The 25995-nt window shown below is 37.4% G+C and overlaps 2 protein-coding genes across 10 annotated transcripts in view; one reads left to right on the forward strand and one right to left on the reverse strand.

Annotated features, from left to right (window-relative positions):
* Positions 1-6053, reverse strand: part of VPS50 (VPS50 subunit of EARP/GARPII complex) — a 124030-nt gene extending 117977 nt beyond the window's left edge. Inside the window, 1 exon segment of the mRNA XM_008686241.2 lies at positions 5932-6053. Within this exon segment, the coding sequence (XP_008684463.2) occupies positions 5932-5964 (33 nt within the window). The 5' untranslated portion in view covers positions 5965-6053.
* Positions 6054-6168: 115 nt separating this feature from the next.
* Positions 6169-25995, forward strand: part of HEPACAM2 (HEPACAM family member 2) — a 55212-nt gene continuing 35385 nt past the window's right edge. For 4 of the 9 annotated variants that reach the window (XM_040644266.1, XM_008686238.1, XM_040644271.1 and 1 more), the window contains exons 1-2: positions 19257-19650; positions 22963-23247. In XM_040644266.1, the coding sequence (XP_040500200.1) occupies positions 19257-19650; positions 22963-23247 (679 nt within the window). Of the gene's footprint in view, positions 6280-12219; positions 12336-19256; positions 19651-22962; positions 23248-25995 lie in introns of those variants that run through there. The other 5 variants (XM_040644267.1, XM_040644270.1, XM_040644269.1 and 2 more) reach the window with 3 other exon arrangements.

Raw genomic sequence — 25995 nt, forward strand, 5'->3', positions numbered from 1 at the left:
ATGATTCTCTGATATAATACCCCAACCAGCTGAGCTAACCAAAGACTTTTAAATAATGCGAATTGTTTAATTAATACATAAATACCCTTGATTCTACCCGATTATTTCTCACCAATGTACCCAATTTATACTGCACAACTGGGACTTAAATCTCATATCTTGCTGCTTTCTACTGTTCTTTAGCTCCTTGGTACCCGGTAATTTCTATATTCACATCAACTGAGGGATTCTGAAAGTCTCATTTGAACCAAGGAAAGTTATCAAGGGAGAAAGAAGTTAGTAATCTCACTTTGCTTTGATAGGACTCTTTTTAAATATAGGCTATTCAAAGCAGATATGTAAAGTCCCTGTAATATTAGTCTGTAAACAAAATTAGCTGGAACATAAATTTGAAGAGCGTTTTTGTCCTTTAGATGCCCTATATTGGCCCTTTGATGTCCTCAGTAACTAAAACATATGGCATACTTAGGTTGACTATTTGAGACTTACAGCACGACTTATTTTTAAATTATAGAGCTTTGTATTTTATCTTCTCTATTATAAGATACAACCAGTCATGACTACAATATTTTTTTAAGATATGCCTCACCCCCAATTATTCCATTACTCCCAGAACACCCCACCCAGGCTTCTCTCACTTTCTCTCATATTCTCTCTCTATCCCTCTTCCTCTCCCTCTCACACACACACATACACACATATACACATACACGAGTGCAAAACTTCATAATTTGATTAAAAATCATGACCACCCCAAAAAACATTTTTAAAACATAACTGCATGCCTTTTTTTTTTTAAGACAAAGTTTGAGAGAGAGAAAGAGAGAAGGAGGGAGCACAGGCACATGCAGAGGGGGAGGGACGAGGAGAGAGAGAGAGAGAAAGAGTCCCAAGCAGATTGCACACTGAGTGCAAAGCACAACACAGGGCTCAATCTCATGACCCCGAGATCATGACCTGAGCTGAAACCAAGAGTCAGACGCTTAATCTACTGCACCACCCAGGTGCCCCTGCCATGCCTTTCAAACAAACATTTTTAAAACTATAGATGTGTTTAACCAATCTAACAGAAATTCTTGGAGGAATATTACCACAGGTAATTTTCTTTCTCCCTAGAGCTACTCTGTAAAGAAACCAATGCCTAAAATGTAAAGAAGTGATGTATATCAATATATAGGAAAAGGCCTTACCTCCAAATTAGTCGCCCCATGCAATCATAACTTGCTACTCATATATGGCAACTTTCTACCAAATGTACAAAATAAAAGTAGTAAAAACTGGAAACCCTATTACATGTCAGCAAGTAGGGGAGCTCAGTGATTCAAGGAATGGGCTCTGTGGTCTTGAACAACTTATCTAACCTGCCTGTTTTTATGTTCTAATGAATATGACAATAATGCAGAGGTCAATAATAAGAAGTAAAGGAGATAACGTATGCGAGAGGCCAAAAACAGTGCCCAGGACATGGCAAGCATTCTTTAAGTGCTAACTATTATTCTGAATATTACTGTGATCACAGAGAAATACTTTTATCAAAACAGAAATAAAGAATTATATAAATGTCTCAGAGCACATCTGACACGTGTATTTCAGGATTATAGATCTTGAACCCTTTGATTAGCAATTTTACAAATTTCTACTGACAAAAATGAAGTCATGATTTTTTTTTTAAGACTTTATTTATTTATTTGACAGAGATAGAGACAGCCAGCGAGAGAGGGAACACAAGCAGGGGGAATGGGAGAGGAAGAAGGAGGCTCCCAGCGGAGCATGGAGCCCGATGTGGGGCTAGATCCCATGACCTTGGGATCACGCCCTGAGCCGAAGGCAGACACTTAACCACTGAGTCACCCAGGCGCCCCTGAAGTCATGATCTTTATCCTCACTTCTCTAAAGCAGGAAGTCATGGTTATGACTGTGGTACTCTGCTTTTACGAAATTGACACTTTCACTGTAATCATTAACCATTATTGATTTTCTCTGGTATTTGGTATTTGTTTTGATAAATTTCTCCAGTTTAAATTTATACAAAATTCAGCATAAATATTACCTGTCTCTGCACTTCATTTCTTTCCTCGAAGCAGATTAACACTTCAGACTACTTCTGTTATGTCTACATGAATCTTCTATTTCCATTCATGAGACAGCAACTTACGTCCCAAAGATCAAAATGAGCATGTGAGGTGATTTCTGCCTCCTCTTTTCAGCAAAATTCAACATACTGGTTATACTCAGTCCTCAGTTTCTCTTGAACCCACCCTAATCAGGCTTTCCTTCCCCATCACTTCATGAAAAGTGCTGCTGTCAGGTACCTGATGACCGCCATGCTGCTCAGTCCAAAGGCTCATTCTCATCTTCTGCCACCCATCTGCAGCATTTAGCACAGCTCATCACTCCCTTCTCTCTTAAATTCTTTACTTGGCTTCTGGGACCTACTCTACTTGGTAGTTCTCTTTATCCACCATGTATCCAACAAATATTTATTGAGCATCTGATACGGGACAGGTGATCCTTGAGACGCTGCAGTCCTCCCTCACTGGCTGGTCCTTCTCAATCTGCCTCGCTAGAGCCACCTCTTCCCCTAATCTTGCAACAGTAAAATCTCAAAAGTTCCAAGTGTGGACGGGACTTCTGTTTCATTCCATTGGTGATCTTAGACAGTTTATATACCTTATATGTGTTTGTAAGTCCCAAATTTGTACCTCTATCCGGTGCTTCTCCTCAGAAATCGAGACTCTTAGCCAACTGCCTATTTTATCTTGCCACTTAAATATCTAAAGAAGCTTTCAAATGAGCAAGTCTAAAAACTTCCTGCCTTCCCTGAATCTGTTCCTTCCTCAGCCTTACCCACTTCATTAAATGGCAATTCCAATTGCTGTGGCCCAACCATCTGGAATCAACCTTGATGCTTCTTCTTCTCTCACAGCCCAAATCTGATCTGCCAAGAAATCCTGTCAACTCTATATTTACAATATATCCACAATCCAACGTCTTATCAGCCCTTCCACCACTACCACTCTGGTTAAGGCCCACACATTCTCTCATTCGGATTACTGCAATAGCATTCTTATTGTTCTTCCTGGTTTTGCTCTTTTCCCCTCTTCAAACTATTCTTTTAAAAGAGGCCAGAAAGAACTTTCTGAAGTCCATAAATGTAAAATGAGATCACTCCTCTGCTTGCTATTTCAATCAAAATAGAAGCATGGCTTTGCTATTAGTGAGAAGAAAAGTAGTAGGAAATGAGGTCAAAATGAGGTCCTGGCTCATTTTGAGGTGTGAATGAGGTGTGATCTGGCTTCCTGCTCTCAGCTCTCTGACCTCATCCAGACCTCATCTCCTACTGTTTTCTCCTCACTTACTTTACTCCACCCACAGTGGCGTCTGGCTGTTCCTCAGCTATGCTCCTGCCTCAAGGCCTCTGCATTTGCTCTTCCTTCCACCTGGAATGCTCCTTCCCAAATACCCACATAGTTCGCTTTCTCACTTTCTTCAGGTTTTTACTCGAACGTCACCTTCTCAGTGAGGCCTTCCATGGCCACAATATCTAAAATTGTAAATGATTCGAATCTGCCAACCACTCCCAGGCCTCCCTATCCCCTGTTCCTCCTAAGCATTAATCCCTATGTCTGCCTGAGCACTTGTCTGTTTTGTTCACTGCCGCACCCCCAAAGTTAGAATAGTGCCTGGCACACAGTGCTCTGTAAACATTTGTTGAATGAACTGAAAGAACAGAGGCCAGCATCATAGAGAAAGCTGAACAGATCTCATCTAAATAAAGAGTGCTAACAAAGCCCACCCTCCCACTCTTTCCCAAACCAAGATCCTTGCAGAGCTGAAATGCCAAAAACCCTAAGTTTCATAGACCTTTCATATCTCTCTATCTTAATGTATTATCAGCAGATTCTTTAGCCTCACAAAAAAGAAACATCTTTGTAATACTTTGTAATACATTATTTGTAATACTACTATATTTAACCCAATAATAAACAGTACTAAATAAAAATCTCCAATGTAACTCCAGGCAGCACCCCACTTTCATACCTCAAAAATTCATGAAATGTGTATTAGTAATGATTAAACATGTGGAAGTCAAGCCATAAACAAACATAATTAGGATGACTTCTAAAATCTGTGTAGGGGCATCTGGGTAGTTCAGTCAGTTAAGCATCCAACTCTTGGTTTCGGCTCAGGTCATGATCTTGGGATCACGAGATCGAGCCCTGCGTTGGGCTCGGCACTCAGCACGGAGTCTGCTTGAGATTCTCTCCCTCTTCCTCTCCCTCCGCCCTGCCCCTCCCCACTCGAGCTCTCGCTCTCTCTAAAATAAATAAATAAAACCTTTTTAAAAAATCTGTGTAAAACTCCTAATTTTACCTCACTTTTTACACAGTATAGTTCCAGCTTTTTGTATGTGTTTTTCAGTTTTTTTCTATACCAACCAAGTACTGATTTGACCTGCTCAAGTCCAATAAGCAACTGATTGAGGCTGAAGAGTCACCATTTTCACAATTTCACTACATTTAGGAGACCTCTGTGATCAAGCACTTCCTTGATAAGACCCAGGAGATGTGTTAACTCCTTTATCTCTTTATCTTCATCATATCATATGAACATAACCACCAGGCTGACCCCATGAGATACACGTTACTATTCCTATTTTAAAGATGTGAAAACAAATGCTCTAAAAAGTTTGCTGACTCCTTCAAGGTCACATAACTAAGGCAGGATGGAGCAGGACCCAAACATCCTCAAGTAACAAGTGGTACGAACCATAACACCAGTACTCAACAAATGTGAGGGATCACCACTTACTTAAATCTTTTATTATTCATAGAACTTTTAAATTTTATTTTCATGACATTAACAATATAATTTAAAAGGAATAAAATAATCACATAGGACTCGTATTCTTCACAAGATATCTACCATTTGTAACCTATTCAGATTATCTCTCAAATAAGAGTTTAATTTGGAATTTGTAATCTCCTAATCAACAACAAAACTCACAAATGAACCTTTCACTAAATGATTATCCTCCAAATTCTCCAAAGTTCTCAAAATTCTCTGATTTAAAACTCTAAATTATACTTCTCTCATATAAAGATAATAAAGAATGGCTAGTTGTGGTGAAATATTAAATTTGAATAAGTAAGGGTATCTAAAACCAAGTCATAACCAATAAGTGTGTAAAAGGAAATTCTGCCACTTCTTCCTTGAAGGAAGCTGCGACATCATTAGGAAGTCCCTAACATTTCTGAGATGGAATTTAAAAAAAAAACAGCTTAAGTTTTTACTCATGAATTATCATTGCAGCAAAAAATAAAAGGCCTATTTTGCCATAACAAAGATTTTTTTAAAGTATCATTTCACATGCATTAACTTATTGGTGACTCTCACAATAGAACTGTAAGCTAAGATTAACCAAAATAATTATTATTTTCATTTTCACATCTGGAAATTTAAGCTACAAGGTTTGTGAACTTGCCCAAAGTCATGAAGCTACCAATTCTGTCAACTCATCCGTTTTTTTCACTTTTTCCAGTCATCTCTATTGCACAGACCTCACCTCCCTGCCCAGGCCACCTGCTCACAGACGACACACAGCCTAGATAAAGGGAGGCCTACAGGGTAGCTGGGGCTGTCACTGGAACGATGGCAAAAAGGAGGGGAGACAAAGATAGCCCTCATTGAAACTCGCTTATTGACCTTATGTAAAGGAATGTTTCTGGGACGCCGCTACCCGCTTGAGCAGGGCTCAGATCACAGTGACTCAGGTGAGTTTTCCAGGGTGTGCCCCGGCTTCCCAGTGCCCCCGATACCTGCCACCAGCCATACCTTAGGTCTCCGCCCGCCCCAGCCCAGAGACGGAACATCTATGCTCCTCCACCAGCAGAGACGAAGGAGGCCTTTGCTTCAGCCTCCGCGACATACCTGTCGGGTCATAAGAGATTTGATTTTTTGCATGTCGAAATCGTGAGAGCGGTATCCTGCGGCAAAGCACTAACAAATCACGCCGAACCACCAGACAGCTGGCCCGGACACAGAGAAGCCATAGTGAGTAGTCACGTGGAGCTGCTGACCCTGGTCATCCTTTCCTGCGCTGAGCATGCTGGGAACTGTAGTCTTCCGGTCGCCGCAGACAAGGACAGCTCAGGTACTACATTTCCCAGGAAGCAAAACAGCGGACGCTTCAGTTAAGCCGGTAAATCTTATTGCTCTGAGTGACCACGGCGACCGCCCGACTTTACGGAGGTACTTGCTCTTGGTCAGCCCGCTTCGGTAAGGCGAAAAGCTAACTCATAGGTGACCAGGCATTGAGCGACAGGAACAAGCACTGAGAAGACAGTATATAAACCGGACTGAAGTGATTTCCCCCTCAGAGTGTAGAGGAGGAAACCCGACCTGGTCCAGAGGGGCGGGGTAGGAGGACGTGAGACTGACTGACATGACAGGAACTCACAGAAAGGCACTCTCCCAGAAGTGACCAGAGAACCTGGGACTCTCCAGCTGGCTCTGGGCTTTGGCTTGAGGAGAGGTGTGGTCCAAGAGACAGCGGTCTAGGGTTAGGGCTGTTATTCCTCAGTCTTGACATCCACGGCAAGAAACTGTAAAACCCAAGGATTTAACCCGCACCTGATCTAAGGCAAGTCAAGATAGAAGATGTAACAATAATAAGTATATATGACACTGTAAAGTTCTCATTTCAACTTTTAGCAGTTTAATTAAATTGACGAAAGTACTAGGAAAGGTGTTAGGGGTTTGATTTAAGAAAGAACTTTCCAGGGGCTCCTGGCTGGCTCAGTCAAATGCGTCTCTTGATCTGAGGTTTGTGAGTTTGAGTTCCATGTTGGGTGTAAAGATTATTTAAAAAATAAAATCTCTTAAAAGAAAAAGAGAGAAAAGAAAAAAAGAACTTTCCAATTATGAGAATACTAGGGGAAAACAAAAAGCAATCCAGAGTTAACACAGGTAGCATTTATTGAGAACTTACTACATGTCAAGAACTCTGCTAATTGCTGTACATATATTATCTCATTTATCCACATAAGCATCCTATGGGGTTGTACAATTATCCCCAATTTATTTTTTCTTTTATCCCCATTTTAAAGATGAGGAAACTAAGGTATGGAGAAATTAAGTAATGTGTCTAAGATTACTACAACATGCAAACAGAAACGGAAGGAGTGATTATCCGAATGTTGTTTTAAGTAAGGGTTTCATGTATGGTGTTGAAGAGTGAGTCGTGAGGTATGGCACCAATAGTTTTTTTAAATTTACATTTAATTGATGTTTATTAGAAAACCCGTGACTTCAAAAATATTTCTTAGGACAACTGAAAAAGTGTTAAAGTGTGCCAAACTAATGAAAAATATTAGGTAAACCATAGTACGGGTAGTAGAAAGATGTGGCAAAAATAATAAAAAGTGGTTTGCAAATGACTGAAGTTTAGAGGACATTATATAGAGGTTATTTCCAATTATGAAATTCTGTCATTTGACCTCTGAGTCTTGTCTTTTGCCTTTGTCTCGTTTTTACAAATAAGGTTGTAATATTTGACCTAAGATTTTGCAAGGATAAATGAGATGATGTGTGTGAATGCAATTTATAAATTGTAAATCACCTTACAATTATGAAGAATTACAGTCACAAGTCTGCCCAGTTCACTGCTCCAACAGAACCACTTTGTGGTATACTTCTATCATTGTGCTTAACAGTTGCTTTTGAAAAATATATGTTTACCTATATGCTTCTCTGTTATTTCTAACCCTATAAAAAATTCCAGGCACTTTTGGGCAGTCCTAGTTTAGTTCATCTTTACCTGCTCCAGTCTTTATTGCCAGGCAGTTTTTATTATGTGAAAATATTCAATATTTAAAAGTCCTTGAAGGGGTGCCTGGGTGGCTCAGTCAGTTAAGTGTGGGACTCTTGGTTTCGGCTCGGCTCAGGTCATGATCTTGGAGTCATGGGGTCAAGCCCTGTGTCAGGCTCTCTGATCAGTGCAGAGTGTGCTTGAGATTCTTTTCCCCCTCCCACCCTCCCCCTCTGCTCCTCTCTCTGCTCACACACTCTCTCTCTAAAATAAATAAATAAGTAAGTAAATAAAATCTTAATAAATAAATAAAATCTTAAAAAAAAAAAGTCCCTTAAAGCATCAAAAGAAACAACCTGCTGACTATATTAGCATATAAAGTGAAACCCAATTCAGTTTTTGATTGTTAGGCACTAGGCAACACTATACTAAGCACTTTACATTAGTAACATAGCGTTTTGGTCCTCAGGGAGTTTACAATTTGTTGAAAAGCATTTATTAGAGCTGATCCAAAACCAGTAATTCTCAAACCTGACATTTAAATGCACCTGAGGAGTATGCCATTGTTATTGTTTTCTTTTGGTTTTGTTTAAGATCTTCAGTGATTCTTACAGGCAGCCAGCTCCAGCATTTCAAATCCATTCTTTAGAAATGAGAAAATTGATCCATCTAAGGTTTCAAGGTCACACATTTTAAAATTAGAGCTTGAATCAGAGCTAGAACCTAGATCCAAACCCAGAATTTCCCCCTCATACAGTGAATACGCAAAGTTACAAGTGACAAAACAAAAAACGTTTTTATTCCATGTTTATTTTGTATTTTTCTATCAGCCTAATTGAGGAAATTAATATTTTCTGTAACTATTTAACCCTTAAAAGTCAAGAAAGCATTAAAACTTTGTTTTACTCTAATACTCTAAGTTTTAGTTTATTTCTTATAAACTAAAAATGAACAATTTAGTCTTCTAAAAGTTCAAAGTCTGTAACTATAATATTAAAAACATGTAAATCATTGCTGTTGTGTGAATAAACTATATGCACATAAGGCTTATTTAGGACTTTTACATTTGCCTGAAGGCTGTTAGTGATAGGCCAGAGCAACTAGCAGAAAGTTTGAATGGCCTGCCAACAAGTCTTGAGGAAAGCTTGCCGGATGATTGTTCCTTGATAAAGGACTGCCAGCCCCATTTTTGCAGATCGAAACATCAGGGCTAGGAGTTTAAGTTGTTCTGATTCAAGGAAGCAGCATTAGCAGTAAAGTAGGATAAGGGCCCAAATCGAAGGAACCTGTGGAAACTTAAATAAAAGCTGGTTTGATTAGAAAGATATGTTTCAAATCATCCTATAAATAAATATCAAAGTAGCACAAAGTTGTGGACTCTCCAGGATGGGGTAACTACACTTTCTGAGCAAGCAGTAGCAGAAAACAAAACACTTGCTGAAGGTAAAGCGGTGACCTGGAGAGGAGCCCAGGAAGGAAGACGCTACATAGTCATTTAGCAGCCACATCAGTAGATCCAGGCTCCTCAGAGGTAGCACTGTAGACGTAACTATAAAGGAGTGAACACTAGCACAGGCATAGGCGATTAAGATGGCCACCTCTACAAGCCAGTTCTTCCCAGTAACGTGTAAACTGTAACCTTTCCTAGGATCTGTCTAATTACAACATAAGACAGTGCTTTCTTTCCCCATTTCTTAGTCCCCACTATTCTACGTTGACCTTGGCATTGGCATTTTACCACCTTTCCAATTCTTCTTACCATTCCAAAATATTCATATGCTACTAATAAATAATGAATATAGGTGTTTAAAATGCATGTAGCAGACTGCTTGCCTTATGAAACAAGACCAATCTTACAATTTAAACAAACTAGATAATAAATAGTGTGACTTGAGAAGTGACAAAAAAGCCTGCCCCCTCAAAAAAAACTACCCCCCCACAGCAGCTCCTTTCATTGCTTGAAATTTAATCACCATAGATATGGATTGCTTAAATTAATCAGCCTTTTCACTTTAAATGTAAATATAACTAAGATCAATAAATGGGCTCCTGAAGAGTATAGTAGAGCAGAACCCCTCTGTAGATTACAAGTCAGATGTGAGATATGATGGTGGGAAATTTCTCATATAATAATAAAACACTTTAAACCATTTTTAGCAATCATGTAAAAACTGACAAGAGTTGAAGTTCTTTTTTTTAGCATTACCTCGTGTGGCTTCCTGCGTAAACATCCTGAATTCAGAAATTACTCCTGCAGGTAAAATTTTATGCCTGCCACCTGCCTCTAGAGGGCGCTTTGTCATCGATATGCCACGTAGCACTTTCCCAAGGCGTTTGGTACCGGTATTGTCATTTTTTCATGTTTACCATGACGTGAAAAGATCACAACTCTGATTCATTTTGGCATTTATTTATGTAGTGTCCATTATCACCTATGTCATAAAAGAAAGGACATTTTAAAGTATGACACGAAAGGACATTTTAAAGTATAACACGAATTTGCCTAGGAACCCAAAAGCTTCATCATGAGCCAGCGCTGGGTTTGAAAAACCCTGGAAAGAGTTTATTTTAAAAAGGCGATTAGAAATTAAAATTGATTTAAAACATGTGAGGGGAATCTATGTGGTATCTGTAGAATGTCTATATTTCTGAATCATGTTTTGGGCAAACCAGTGGGTAGTAAGGAGGGCACATATTGCATGGTACACTGAGTGTTATACGCAACTAATGAATCATCGAACTTTACATCAAAAACCAGGGATGTACTGTATGGTGAATAACATAATATAATAAAAATATTATGAAAAAAAAGAATTTATAAGCATTTCTTAACATCAACTGAGAATCAGAAGACAGTGGCCAAGGAGCATTTGGGGTTTATTTCTGGGGGAACAACTTAACAAAAACACTAGTTAAGCACTAGTGAGGTGCTAAGGATCCATAATTAATTAGGACGGTTTCTGTATTTGAGTTGCCCAGAGCAAAAATAAACATGCAACAAAATTAATTGAGGTTAGTGAGATAAGTGCTGCAATAGATGTATGTCCAAGATTTAGAGATTGCACGGAGAAAGTTGTGGTATAGTAATCACCTGGGGAGAAGCTCTTGCTGTTTTTCTGAATCATGGAGAGATTATAAAGTGACCTTTGAAGAGGCCTCAGGTTTTCCAAAAGCACTCTCTTGGCCTATAGAAGCACTACTGGAAGAGTTGGGAGCCATACTGCAAAAACTGTTTCCAAATTTGGATGCTAAAATAACTATCTTTTTTTTTTTTTTTACTTTACACTTGAGGAATAGTCTTTTTTCCTATTATCATTGAACTCCTTCAGTGAGCCTTTAGTGTTAAAAATGATTTAGGCAAGGAATTTTGCTGGATTTGATGCCGATTTTATTACATACCTTATGTTATATGCTTCATGTTATATATGTTTTTTATATACTTTACATAGTGGCATACTTTATATAGTGACAGCTTTAGACTAGAGCCTTCTTGTAATAAATGAAATTAAATGGGAGTTAACTTATATATTGACAGCCTTAGACTAGAGCCTTCTTGTAATAAATGAAATTAAATGGGAGTTAACTTATAACTTAGTAAATTAAGTGGAAGTGCTACGACTGCCCGCTCCCATGGTAATGAAGTGGTCAGGCTGAAAAGCTGTAGCCTAGACACCACAGTAGAGACAAGAGCTTCTCTGGGCCATTGGTTTACTTCCTCTATGCTTCGGCTGTGAAAATGTGGCTTTGGATATTATCTGTTTTCATTATAATTATGCATGGTCCATGATTCACTGTCGCTTGGAAACACACCTGCGGTTTGCTCTTAAAAATAACATGAATCCATAGATTCAACAAAACCATGCCAGATGTTTATAATAGAAAATAATACATAGGAAAATACATTTTTAAAGGTACTCAGGTGCTCTGATTCTTTGGTATAACTTTTACATGTTACTTAGTGACTTCATGATGATTTGTAACTTTAGCAGATATATGAAATACTTCAGTTTTCATAGAAAAATAATTTTAATTTCAAAATAATGGCATAATTTTGCATGATAGGAAACCAACTTAACTTTTTTGGGAAATTTCACAATATGCTCTCATTATGAAAGCATACTATTTTTCAGTAAAGTCACCCAAAAGGATGTTTTCCTTCATGTGATTCTTAATAACCAAGAATGATTCATGAGATACACTGACAATTACCGATAGTCTGATAATTGCTAAGGAGCTATTCTAAAGTCATAAGCCTGTATTCTTGCAGAGTATATAACAGGTGTTCCCACTCCCTGTGTCCTTTGTATACACATTCATTCTGTATTCAAATCACAGAAGCAAGAGACAGGATAGGGTCTGTTACCTCACTGCTAATTTCCCTAGCAAATAAACCAGCAGCTGCTGGTCCATGAACCAAGTTGCCACCGGGAACAGGGCACTGTATGCATGGTACAGGATGCTTTCATGGAGTCCTTCAGCAGCACAACTGGGGGCTTTCAGTGCAAAATATACCTCCTTCTTTTAGGTAAGGCACTGCATGAATTATGTTTCAGCTGTTGTTTGTTTTGTTTTGTTTTGTTTTTAATTGTGGGCATGAGTTAAATATTTGCTTTAAGCTGTAGATTCACTCAGATAATTGAAGAATGGCTCAGAACCTTTTAAACAATAACACACTTTGTTCCAGCAAAGAAGCAGGAACATTTAGGAGAAATGAGGTTCAATAAACAGATGATTGTGGTTTTCTTAGAACAGCAATTATTGTCAATAGCACTCATTAAGAAAGTTAAGACCTTCTAAAAACCTGATGAATTTCTTTTTTTTTTTTTACAGAGTTTACATACAGATTTAATAGTCTTTAACACATTTTATTTTGGCAAATATTCACATAGGCCATGAATTTAATGAAACTCATAACAATTTATGAAAATGGTTTTAATTAAAGATATTGTAGTAAACTGTCAGCTCTGCTTCATTTTAAATTACCTATCATGAAATGTGGAAAAAGGCGAAGTTCCAAAGTTACAAAAAATATCGTATACACAGTAGGAAGAAATGTGTTAAAATGTATTACTTCTCCAAAATACCTTTAGCCTTTCTCTTTGCCCAATGGTTAACCCAATTACATTTTTTTTCCCTTGACTTTACTATTTTCTCCTCTTCGTTCTTAGAGTTTAAGAGTCTTTCTCCAACATTCCCAATGTTTTTATGTCATCTTTTTTTTCACCAGGTGTTCATTTTTTCATCCTTCCTATTTATCAGTTTTAAAAGTCAAGTTTGTTTCTTGCTTTATCTATAGTCAACAGACAGGGTCTCAAAAAAGGCTATTCTTTAAATTTTAAGAACAGATTAGCTATATAAGCAATTTAAGTCTTAGCCTTTTGCAGTAATTTAGAGCCTTGCTTTCACTGGTATCTTTTGTTATAGTTTTCACTGTAAATGTGATTATTATTCAAATTTATACATAATGTTGTATATATTCCATGTATTTGAAATGTTCAGTTTGTAATTTTTTCTAAAAAGTGCTTGAGTTTCCCATAGTTGGTGATTATTCCAGTATTATGTTGTCAAATTCAAACCTATATAGGTTTTTAGTTTTTGAAATTTTTAGAAAAAAATCAACAATTACCATAACTGACTTTTTATCTTTGTGCGGTTTTCTGGGGTCTGAAAGTATCCTGTGTGTCAGTGCCCCCACTTATTTTTAATTTTATAACAATAGGCATGCTGTCATTTTGTAAGTAATATATTTGAAGCTGGCTTTAAGAACTTAAAAACAATTTATTTGAGGACTTTGACTAAAATAAAATTAAAATTACTAATACATAGAAATAGATAGCATGTTCCTAAGTAGTTAAGATGGTTATCCCTTAATCTTTCTTACGCAAATTCACTTTTCTCCATTGATTGTGTGTTGTAAAGACCATATGTAATGTGGAAATTTTTTTGTTTTTAGAATATTGGATATCTGATTGTTTTTCTTTTTGAAAAAAAAAATCTTAAAAATTTTGAAGCCCAAAATGTAGTTTGTGAAGTCTATTCAAAGTACAACTTCATAATTTCTATTTTCTCTAAAGATGCAGGAGTTTATTTTCAGTCAACAGTAGTTGTGTTATGCTTGCTAATATCATACATGATAAAGGGGAAGTAAATGCCAACTATTTTGAAGTGCAGCTAGAGGTCACTTTGTGAAGTCTGATGTTTATATTCAATACAGTGAAACTGGTCTAGGGAGTCTTTTGTTTCTGGAATACAGATAAATTTTACAGTATGACTTCAAGTGTTTCTAAACACTGGACATTCCTTTATAGTGCTATTGTTATACAGTTTAAGGGAGTCTCTAAAAGGGAGATTATTGCCATAATGTTGTATATTAGATTATTAATATTTCTCCAAGTTAATGTGATTACCTTATATGCAAAAAGTCTGAGAGTTTTTCCTTTTTATATTAAAAAAATAGGTATTGGTGAATCTAATAATAAAATTGAATTTTTATTTAAGCCCAATTATTTGAAATATCAAAAGGAAATTAAATTTCATCAGTTTTTAAAATTTATTTTCTTAAGGTTTATTTGTTCATACAGAGGTTGACTTCTTAAAATCAATAGTTTTAGTTCTTTAGGTTTTCTCATACAACTAGAAAAGAGAGCTTGAAAAATTCTCAAAATGAAGCTAATTTTTTTAAAGTTAATACACTACTCTAGGACAGCATAGATTCATCACATCTGTAGTGCAAAATACAGCAGTGGCGGAAGAGTGTGTTTTTAAGATGTAGAGGAGGTATCTAATCATCTGTTTATTCACCAAAGTTCACTACAAGTAAGGATTACATCACATCAATAGATTCTTTTCTGCAGAATGAAAAAATTTTAGTAGCTGGGATAAGATACTGTATAAAGAAAATTACATTCTTTGCTGATATTCTTATAACTTGTTATCTGTAATTTATCTGATAAAAGGGTATAGGCAATCTAAGGAAAAAGCTATTCTAATAGCTGTGCTATCTCTCACTATCATATGTATATTTGAAAAAGAACATATATTTGAAAAAAATTAAATGATATGATTTCATATGATTTGATATTATAAACATTGAATACATTCAGAGATATTGATAGCAATGTATTATTTAAAGCATTATTACATAACACAATTTCTAAAATAACCCAAAGAACTAGTTCACGCCACTTAAACAATTATTGTCAGTACCATGTAAAATGTTATTTTCTTCTAAAGTAGTTCATTATTTCTGGGCTGCAATATTTGTATTGTATTTAACCTTGCATTAAATAAAATTTACTTCCCATAACTTCAATCATAGACTTTCCAATCAGTCTTTTCATACTTAAGATTCAATATTCTGATTCAAGATCCAAAAGCCACCAACATTTCTATTCTAGTCATACTAGCACTCCATAGTAATAAAGTGTTTCCCAACCATTTTCTGACTATTAAAATCTTAGTTAATCTTTAAACTACAACTACCAAAGAAAAAAAAGTAGATGAAAAACAGTTCTTCCCCTTTTCCAAAAAACAAAACAAAAGGGAAAAAAAAAAAAAAAACCTAAACAAGGACTTCGGACTTCCCCAAACAAGAACAGATTGGCCAGAATTGCATTCAGGCCATCTATATCTATAGCTCACTGTCAAAGGCAACTACCGACTTTTAAGTCAGCAGCCATGCAGCTTTTTCCAGAGCATTCTCAAGGCAGTGATGTGGATCCCAATATCCCCCATGGTTCCTTGGTAAAAAACACAGACTAACTGCCTTAGTAGAGGACATCCAGGGATTGTGACTTAAGCGGACTAAAACCTGAGACTCAATACTTCAAAATTCTGTGGGCCCTTTCAATTAAATATGGGCCTTCACCTTCAAAAGTAAGGTAGCTGCTACCCTTCTGAGAAAAGCACCTCAGGATGTCAAGAACAAACATAAAAAGTAGGGAGAGACTTAGACCTCATCTAATATTACCTTCCTTTCACAGATGAGAAAACTGAGGTCCAGAGAATTAGAATGACTTTTCTAAGGCCACGTAACTGGCCAATCACCATTTTATCCCAAGGGTGTGTTCTTTACTAAGACCTTGCATTTCAGTCAATTTTTAACTTTATTAAAGTGTCAAATACAGAAATCTCTCTGCAAATTTAGAGATTACGTTCCTAAAATCTCTTATTTCAAGGTAATTTATAAGTGATGAATTTATGACTAAATGGTGAGAATAGGACAAGGAAGTCCAAGATCAAGAGTGAACCATGAAACCTCATAAATACTTTCATATTCACTGAAGTATAAAAGGAGACAACAACACACTTCATAAATACAGTGAAAATTACGTTTGATGTATCTTAAGTTAGTAATAATGGGTATTAAAAAATAAGTTTTTATTTATTGCCTACCGGGAATTTGTCAGGAGCTTCCTATCCCCAATTTCAATGAAAAGCTTGTAATGCGTGTTGTTTTTTGCATGCTAAGCATATGCTAAGAGGATTCTTTTCCTTTACTGGTCCCCCATCCAAATGCCCAATGTCTTTCTCAGTCTGTGACTTGAAGGACTTTACTGTCTTCTGTTGGCCCCTGTTTCACATATCACAGACATTAGTCGGTTTAAGTCCTCAATTTACCTTCTCTTGTTTTTTCTCTGTCTTATGATTTCCTTGCAGAAACCACTACTCCTTTTCTGCAGTCCACTTTATCTCCTCTTTAGAATTCCCAGCACCAGTTCCTTCTTTTTCTAATGATTCAAACTAGGAACAACTACAAATTTAACATTCTTGCACTTGCCGGAAAAGAAAACAGAAGCAAATCCTCATACCTTTGTAATTCCTTTGTTATGAACCAAATCACTAAAATGAATGTGCAGGTACAGCCCATTTTCAGAAAAAAAAAAAGATTACAAAGTCCATTACAAATACACGCAGAGTCCAAGGATACTATGAGGCACATATTTATTTTGCCCGTAGAGTCACCTAAATACTCAGTCTGAACAGTCAGTTTCAGGTGAACATCTGGGAGATCCTTCTCCCTCTAACGTCATGTGATCTTCATCTTTGTGCTTTCTCCTGAGTTCTTTTCTAACTTGTCTGCCAGACCCGGGTCTCACTCTCTACCAACAGCTAACTGAGGACCAAAATGATCTTTACTCTCACCTCCAACCTGGGAAGTAAAAGAGATATTTGCTGTTGGTAGAATTTGATTCCTCATAGTAGCAGACTACATCTTTCAGTTTCCCCAAAGAAATCATCACACAAACAGACCTTTATACCTCCCCTTTCCTAATATTGATGGCCTTTTATAACATCACTTAGATAAACCTTGAAGAGCCTCTTTCTAGCAGGGATGAAAAGGAAAAGCAATTAAAGACAATAACCATTTTTATATGAGAAAATTGAAATTGTAAGATATCTCTCTTTGTAAGATATCTCCCAAATTTCTATCTTTTCTTACCGAGGATTTTATTCCACCTTCACTCATCTGTATTCGGCTTCATCAATATTTCTCTTTCTAGTGGATCATTTCAGTAGCTACAAACATAATGTTCAGCATCCATCCAAAGAAACAGAGAAGAAAGAACATTTTCTGCTCCCCTTCACAGCAGAACTCCCCAGCAGCATTGTCTATACTCTCTGTCTACAGTTACCATTCTTTCTTTTTTCCCCTCAATGTTTAAAATACTTCACATTCAAATCCCCCCATTCTCTCCCTATTTCAAATGTTCATAGGCTGTTGGTAGTATACTGCTCCCTTTTAAAATGATGTCGAAGCTTTTAATTAGAATTCAAGCAACATGGTAATTTGAACTAAGGAGGAGTCTCTTCTTAATTGCAAATTCATAGAAGTACTAAATAAAAATTTAAAATATATATCATGGCTCAAGGTAAAGGTGTGGAAATCTCCAGGTGCCAAAAAATAGGAAGAAACCTGCAGACATAGCAGTGAGTGCATGGGTCCAAACAACACAGGCAGGCAGGAAGGAGGCTGTGAGCCAGGGCCATGCATTAGTCAGAACTCCATGCCCCAAGGCCTTCCAGGCTCTTATTCTGTCTTAAACCCACATTAATCAGGCTTTCATGCCCAGTGTATCCTTTCAGTATTGCCCCTTCGATGTCAAGTGGGCATCTCAAATGAACATGTCCAAAACTGACTCCTTTTTTTTCACATTTTTATATATTTTATTATAAATATACGAAAGAGGTATATAGTATATATATCTTTTTTTATAATAATATTTTTTATTATATTATGTTAGTCACCATACAGTACATCCCTGGTTTTTGATGTAAAGTTTGATGATTCATTAGTTGCGTATAACACCCAGTGCACCATGCAATACGTGCTCTCCTTACTACCCATCACCAGCCTATCCTATTCCCCAAAACTGACTCCTAATCTGCCCCACAAAAATCTATTCTCCCCAGTCTTCCCCATGGTTAATTTATTAGTTGCCCATTAATAAATGACATCCATTCTTTCATTTGATCAGGTCAACAACCTTAGAATCATTCTTGACTCTTCTTTCTTTCTTGTATTTCACCCCAATGTGTGAGCAAATCCTATTAGCACCACCAGCCTTTCTCACAATATCTTTTACTACCACACTGGTCTGTCATACAAACATCTCTTGCCTACTTTATTGCAGTCACCTCCTCAGTGGTCTCCCTGCTCCTGCTCTTGCCTCTATCTCAGTCTATTCTCACAGTTGCTAGAGTATACCTTAAAAAAAGAAGAAAGATCATACCTGTCTCTGCTTACAAAACTCTAGTTTCATCCCCATCTCACTCAGGGTAAAATTGCCAAAGAGTTTGCCATGACCCTAAGACATTGCTTGATCTGGCCCCAGCCACCTTGCTAACCTGTCTTACCACACTCCCCTCCTCCTCTAGTCTGCTCCCTCTTGCTGTTCCTCAAACACACCAACCAGATTCCTGCTTCTGGGCAGGAATGACTGATCATGAATGATAATGGTTTAATGCCATTCTTCTTGGGATAGTTCCGTGTGACAAGCCTTTGGCTAAAGGGGAAAACTTCCAATAATGGACTAGTAAGCCATTGCAGAAGACTTTGGAGGGAGATTCTAAGGAGGAAGTAGCCCCTCAATGTTTCTCAAACTTTTCTTTAAAAAGTTTAATTGGGATATGATATGATTCAAACACAATTTCATAATTTTTAGAGGTTTCATTGGACTTTAGAACTAATAATCTTTCCTAGTTCTCTTTTTCCCATTATCTTTAACAGCCATAGATAATAACTTCTGCTTTTCCTTTTCATCTTGCCTTTAAAGAAGCCAATCAATCAACATAGTCTTTGGGTGGAGTTTTTAAAATGCAGAAGGTTTCAGAGACAAATATTTACCTCTCCAGGTACTAGAATAATCAGTACCTAGAAGCCTCTCTCCTTTGTAAGCATTATCACCCGATCAGGTTCTCTCTGTATTGCTCCTTAGATTGTGAAATGTGGCTCGGGATCATTACAACTTTCCTTTCGTTCATAGCAGGTGCCTGCTCGGGACTGAAAGTGACAGTGCCCTCACACACCGTTCATGGCATCAGGGGTCAGGCCCTCTACCTCCCCGTGCACTATGGATTCCACACTCCAGCATCGGACATCCAGATCATATGGCTGTTTGAGAGACCCCACACGATGCCCAAATACTTACTGGGCTCCGTGAACAAGTCTGTGGTTCCTGACTTGGAATACCAACACAAGTTCACCATGATGCCGCCCAATGCATCTCTGCTCATCAATCCATTGCAGTTCACTGATGAAGGAAATTACATCGTGAAAGTCAACATTCAGGGAAATGGAACACTATCAGCTAGTCAGAAGATACAAGTGACCGTTGATGGTGAGTCTACTATAAGTGACCTAGGCCACTGGGGTGCATGGCAGTTAGTAACAGCTCAGGAGATTAGACTACCTGGGCTTTAGGTCCTGGCTCTGCAACTTTGGGCAGACTAATAAACCCTCAAAGCCTCGGTGTTTCATGGCACACATTACATTATATATATCAGGAGGCTTTCTGAATATTAAATAAGACATGCATGTAAAGTATATGCATAGTGCCCAATGAAAGGTAATCAAGTAGTAAGCAGAACTTATTATTTGTTTGCCTGGAAACTATCAAGGGTAAAGCTGCTGATACAATAAGATGGAGGAAATTTTATTTTCTCAGTATCAGAATACACCCTGGGAAGAGCCCTGTTCTGTCAGATGAATACCTTTTATTTTGATACACCGTTTGGGGGAGGATGAGATTTGTTCAAGGACTGTACTTAAGGAACAATAGAAGGTGCTGGAAATGTCCTCTGAGGGATTATGGAGGCAGCTAAATTTCAGACCTTTATTTTCCTTACTGAGGTATATAAGTAGCATACCTTAAATATTCTTTGTCCAAATCCCAACTTCTGATTTTTCCCCTTAAACCTGATTATTTAACAGGTTATTACTTAAAATTTCCTCCATTTTAGTAAATACCAACTCCATTCCATCAGTTACTCAGGCCAAAACTTTGCCATCACCATTGACCCCCTCTTTCTCTCACAGCCCACATCCAGTCCACAAGTTATCACTGTCAGCTTTACCTTTACAGAGTTCCGTCACTTCTTACCACCCCCTCTACCTCCTCTCTCAGCCCTACCACCAGCTCTGGCCTGGACTATCCCTAATAGCCTACTACCCAGCTCCTGCTTCTACTCCCACCTCCTATAGCTTTAAACCTTCCCATGGCTTTCTGTCTCACTTAGAACAAGAGCCAGAGTACTAACAATGTCCTACAAAGCCCCACATGATCCCTCCCAGCATACCCAGCACATCTCTGACCCCATTTCCTACCTCCCTTACCCCTCATTCACTCTGTTCTAACCACACTGGCCTCCTAGTTTTTCCTAGAACAGGCCAAACACACTTATACCTCATGGCCTTTGTACTTGCTAGTCAGTCTACCTAGACTGCTTTTCTCCGAGTGAACAGCATGGCTCCCTCCCCTATTTCTTTTAGGTCTCAGCCAAAATGTCACTTTATCTGTAAAGGTTTTCCTGACCACCTTATAAAGGATAACCTCCTTCCCCCAAACAGAGAGAGAGAGTTACTATCTATCTTGAGTTCTGTTTTATTCTTTTCACAGCATTTATTTCCACCTGGATGTATTATATATTTTTATTTGATTTTTTTTTCTCCCCCACCTAGAATATGAATCCATGGGAGCAGGGACTTTATATTGCTTGCTGCTTTGTCCTCAGCCCCTAAAAGCTGATGCTGGCCTTTAGTAGGCACTCAGTAACTGTGTGTGTGGAGTAAATGAGTGAAGACCAGAAAGACTGAGGGGAGCAAAGGCATAGGATGTGGAAGCAGATGCCTATAGAGCGACTATGAAAAGAGAAAAGGGGAAAATGTTCATGAAATTCTCCTGGGTAGCATCCTGTCTCTCCCCAAAACTTAATGGAACATTCATTACATGTTAATATCTAGTAAAATTGGATCTGTTTGGTGAAATGCAAGTAAAAAGTCCTAATAGGGGTTTAGGGCCTATGTAAAATATCTTCCTAGGAAACTTCCATATGTGAGTCACACTGTTTAAGGCAGGTATATAATCACAGCCTATTCTGATTGGTTCTTCCAGTAGAAGACCTTTGACATTACTTATTTGACTTATGCCATACCACATCTGTTTCCACACAGAGAGATATTTGAAACACAAGCTTTTCCTGTGTAATAAATGTACACAACTCATTTTTCTTTTTAAGTCATAATAATGTAAACAAAAGCTATTTCACATCCTTTGTTCTTGCCAGGGACTCTAAAAGATTAAATTGAACGAACAAGTTGGTTGTACCCATCTTAAGAAAAACTGGAGACTTCAGAACTCCTTAAGTCCCCTGCAAATTATTTCAGTTTCCTTTCTTCTTATTTTTCATTTTCTCCTATATTCTCTGGGCTAAAGGATTGGGTCTGTTTATTCCCCAATGCACGTTTTTCCGTGTAGGAAAATGAGTGCACGAGTCAAGAGGAATATACCTTCAGAGATGCATCAACCCCAATTTAAAGCTTGGTAGGAAATTGAAACCTAAATATCGGAGCTAATCATTTCTCACTTAGCTATCATCTCACTCTCTCTGTGTCCTGTGATGATGCATAGAAGGAGATTATTTAACATATATCTCTGCAAAATGCAGGAAAGAAATATTGCCAGATATAAAGCCCTCTTCATTTTGTCACTGACTGCTGTGTAACTCTGGTCAAGTCACTGTCTTTTATCAAATAGAACCAAGAACCTCAAAGATTAATGAAGTTTGCTGAAAATATTTGTGGATACTTGTATAATTCCAACCCTTACCCAATAATTTTACCGTTAAAACTCAGGGAGGAAATATTTACTCATTCTTGGAGATTTGTTCATTTGACAAATAGCACCGTGTACCAGATTCAAGAGATAAAACTATTTTCCTGTTGCTTGAAGTTCCAACAGGTATTACTATTGGGTTTGTCTTTTGTATCTCTAATGGGATGTAATCACAATAACACATTTTATCCTGTTTTCAAATTGAATCAGTGTTGAAATGTAGGCTTTGGTTTGTAAAGTGGCTAACATAATGTTGCAATTGCACAGCAATTAAAACATATAATTAGTTCACTTACATAAAAAGGAAAGTAACTGGTCTAAAACTTTCTGTCCATATTCCACAAGTGTAATATATATGAGCCTTATATTTTACAGATGGTGGATAAAAATTTAGGTTCATCTACCCCAAGCAGCTATTCTTGGGACGCTAGAACAGATCAAGAGAGGGGAATGCCATGTACACTTTGCCCATGAAAGTATACCTTTATGGTGTGGGAAAAAGCACCCTGAACAGGAAATAAGGAAGTCAGTGTTCTCTACCCTAACTGCATTATCTATAAAGTAAAGGTTTTCATTAGAAGATCCTTAATGAGTACATTCTAGAATTTGGTTATCCCTACTATAAATGATATTTTTATATTTTTATCATTTTACATTAATTGTTTTTTATTCTCTTCTTTATTTTCTGAACTGTCTACATCTACAAAAATGTAAAATTTTAGGATCATTTCCCCAGGATTTGATATTTGAAAGACCACACAGACTTGTATTATAATTCCATGGTGGCAAAAACCATTTCTATCTCTTTTGATATTGCAGATCCTGTCACAAAACCAGTGGTACAGACTCAGCCTTCCTCTGGAGCTGTGGAGTATGTGGGGAACATGACCCTGACATGCCTCGTGGAAGGGGGCACCCGGCTGGTTTACCAGTGGCTAAAAAATGAAAGGCCTGTCCACACCAGCTCCACCACCTCCTTTTCTCTGCAAAACAATACCCTTCATATTGCTCCAGTGACCAAAGAAGATATTGGGAATTACAGTTGCCTGGTGAAAAATCCTATCAGTGAGATGGAAAGTGACATCATTATGCCTACCATATATTGTAAGTTTTTAAAAAGTATATATTCACGACTTTTCTTCTGGGAAGTTTACACAAGGGTAGTCCCAGAGAATATCAACACAAACTATCATTTGTTTTTTACATCATTTTAATAGAGTACTAGTTGTAATCATACTTCCTATACACAGTCTTTGTCATGAAATATAGCTGGTTTCTTGACCCTATTTCTTGAAAATCAAGTTGAGATACTGGCTGTGAGCCTTTTAGGATACATTTTCTGATTTGGTCTGCTGTGTGACCTTATATCCAGTGAAAAGTAGGAACCTCAATTTTAAGAACAGAGAACCAATGCAGAAGGCACTAATTTATTTACTCTAAGGATGAAGAATTGGTGATCATAAACTGGGAGAGGGGGGTGCTCTATAGCTGACCACAGGGAGAAAGAATGTTCCCAGATTATACATGGGTACTACATCCCAGGGCATAGCTGTTCTCTCTGCCTATTTTCTCAGCTCCATTTTTAGAGAAAATTTAATTATTCTGCAGTAAGGTATTAAGGTTCCCAGAGGATGGGTAATTATTATTTTTTTCCGTTGTTTTTGCTGTTATTATCATTTAATCTCATATACAGAGTTAAATTCATCAAACTCTTCAGTTTGTGTCATATTTTCATCCCAGCCCAAGCAAGATCCTTCTTTCTTTATCATACTATTTTTCTCAGTCCTCTCTACTCCTTAGTACCACCTCTAATATGTTTAATTTTGCAGTCTAATTTCAGCTTCACACAGGGTTTCTCAAGGTCCATACTAGTCCCATTTTGGGCTAGATGAATCTTTGTTGTGGGGGCTGTCTTATGTATTATAGGATGTTTAATGACATCTCTGACCTCCCCACCTTCAATCGTGACAACTAAAAATGTCTCTGGATATTGCCGTATGTCCCCTGTTATTGGTAGTGCAAAATCTCCCCTAGTTGAAAACAATGACCTATCACATTGGGAAGTCTTCTCATCAGTCACTATGTAGCTTAGAGCATAGCCACAATAGCAGTGTAACAACAAGAGTGCGGCAAAGGAAAACTTCTCAACCCTGTGGCATGAGGGTAGAGGTTTCAGCTAGATGAACCATTGGGCAGAATTAACTGTATCTACTTACTTGTCAAATATGATCTATATAATAATACTAGGAAAGGTCCCAAAGCCTAGTGTTTAGGTGCTTAGGGGGTAGACAGACCTAAGTAGGAGATGGGTTCTATCATTACCCATAAGATGTTAAGAAACTCCTCGACCTTTCTGAGCCTCATCTATAAAATGGAGATAGTTAAAAATACCTCACCACATTGCTGTGGCTCGATAAGGTGTCTGAAAAATAGCCAATGACTGACACAAAGCAAGCATTCTGTTTTATATTATTGATTCTATTTTCTTCAATAGAAAATTGATGGAGTTCTCTTGAGAAAGTATGTTATTAACTTTTTGGAAAAAAGCACCATTATATGTACAAAATGTAGGTTTTTCCAACTAGATAAAGCTCAACAGTAAAACTGAGCTCCAGGATTGGGGCAGGAAAAGCAACTACAGGGAGAGGAGTGAAATAGTGTGATTCAGGTATCCGGGGAGGTTTGCTTGAACCAGCAAAATTAAGCCAAGAAAAATCGAATCATCGAATCTTGAAACTGGAAGCTGTCCTATAGTTAAGCAGAAGTGAGAAAATGTGCACAATAAAATGTATGAAATAGAATGTCATAAATACCATAGTGAAGTCTACAAACGATTGTAATGGCTAGGAATAAGAACTCTGGAGCCAGAGGCCTGGGTCCAAATCCTGGATCTACCTTACCTCTCTGTGCCTCAACTTCTTCATCCATATACACCATTATAATACCAAGTAATACGTATTTCACAGAGTTACTGTGAGGATTAAATCTGTTACTACATGTAAATTGCTTAGAACAGTGACTGACCCATAATAAGTACTCTACAACTCTTAGCCATTATTATCACTATAATATTATGAGGTTTTGGAGATTCAGAGAAGGAAAACAGTACTTCTGGCTAGAGAGAATGGTTATTGTAGAAAGTAGCATTTGAGATGAATCTTGAACAATGGGCATGACTGGGGCAAGTAACAATGTCTGGAAAAACCATTTTAGGCAATGGGGACAGCAGGAACCCAAACCCAAAGCAGAGGTCAAAGGTTAGGGAAATGGTCCAGTTTAGTTAGAGTAAAGGATACAGACAGGGGCATGGTAGACTAGATGGTCAGATAGATATGTTTGAGTTAAATCCTGGAGAGCTTTGAACACCAGGCCTTATATGGTAAACAATGAGGAAGAATTATTTTTTAAACGAAGGTTCAAATAAAAAAAAGACTAGAAAATGGTTTATAAGCTAAAACTTAGACACACATATTCTAGGCTAAATAAAAAAATGTTTGTCAAGAGAGCACATTTTCAAGATAGATCACAAACATCATACAATTATAGAAACGGTATATATAGAAAACGAAAAAAGGGAAGTAGGATATATTTTATTAACCAATAATACAGAAAGGAAAAGTCACCAATTTTGAACTATATACAGTGATTAAACATATTTAAGAGCAATTTGAAAATACCTTTTTCCTGAAAAGTATTATCCACATAGAAATAGAAAAAACTTCATATACTATATAATCCATTTTTGGTGTAAGAGAACCAAAGAGGATTAACTCCTAGTCCAACCTAGTCCAGAATTCATTGTCTCAAAGATGAACCATTCCCTCCATGTGGAAACAGAAGAAATTATATTAA

Source organism: Ursus maritimus, unplaced genomic scaffold, assembly GCF_017311325.1.
Source record: "Ursus maritimus isolate PB19 unplaced genomic scaffold, ASM1731132v1 scaffold_3, whole genome shotgun sequence".
NCBI lineage: Eukaryota > Metazoa > Chordata > Mammalia > Carnivora > Ursidae > Ursus > Ursus maritimus.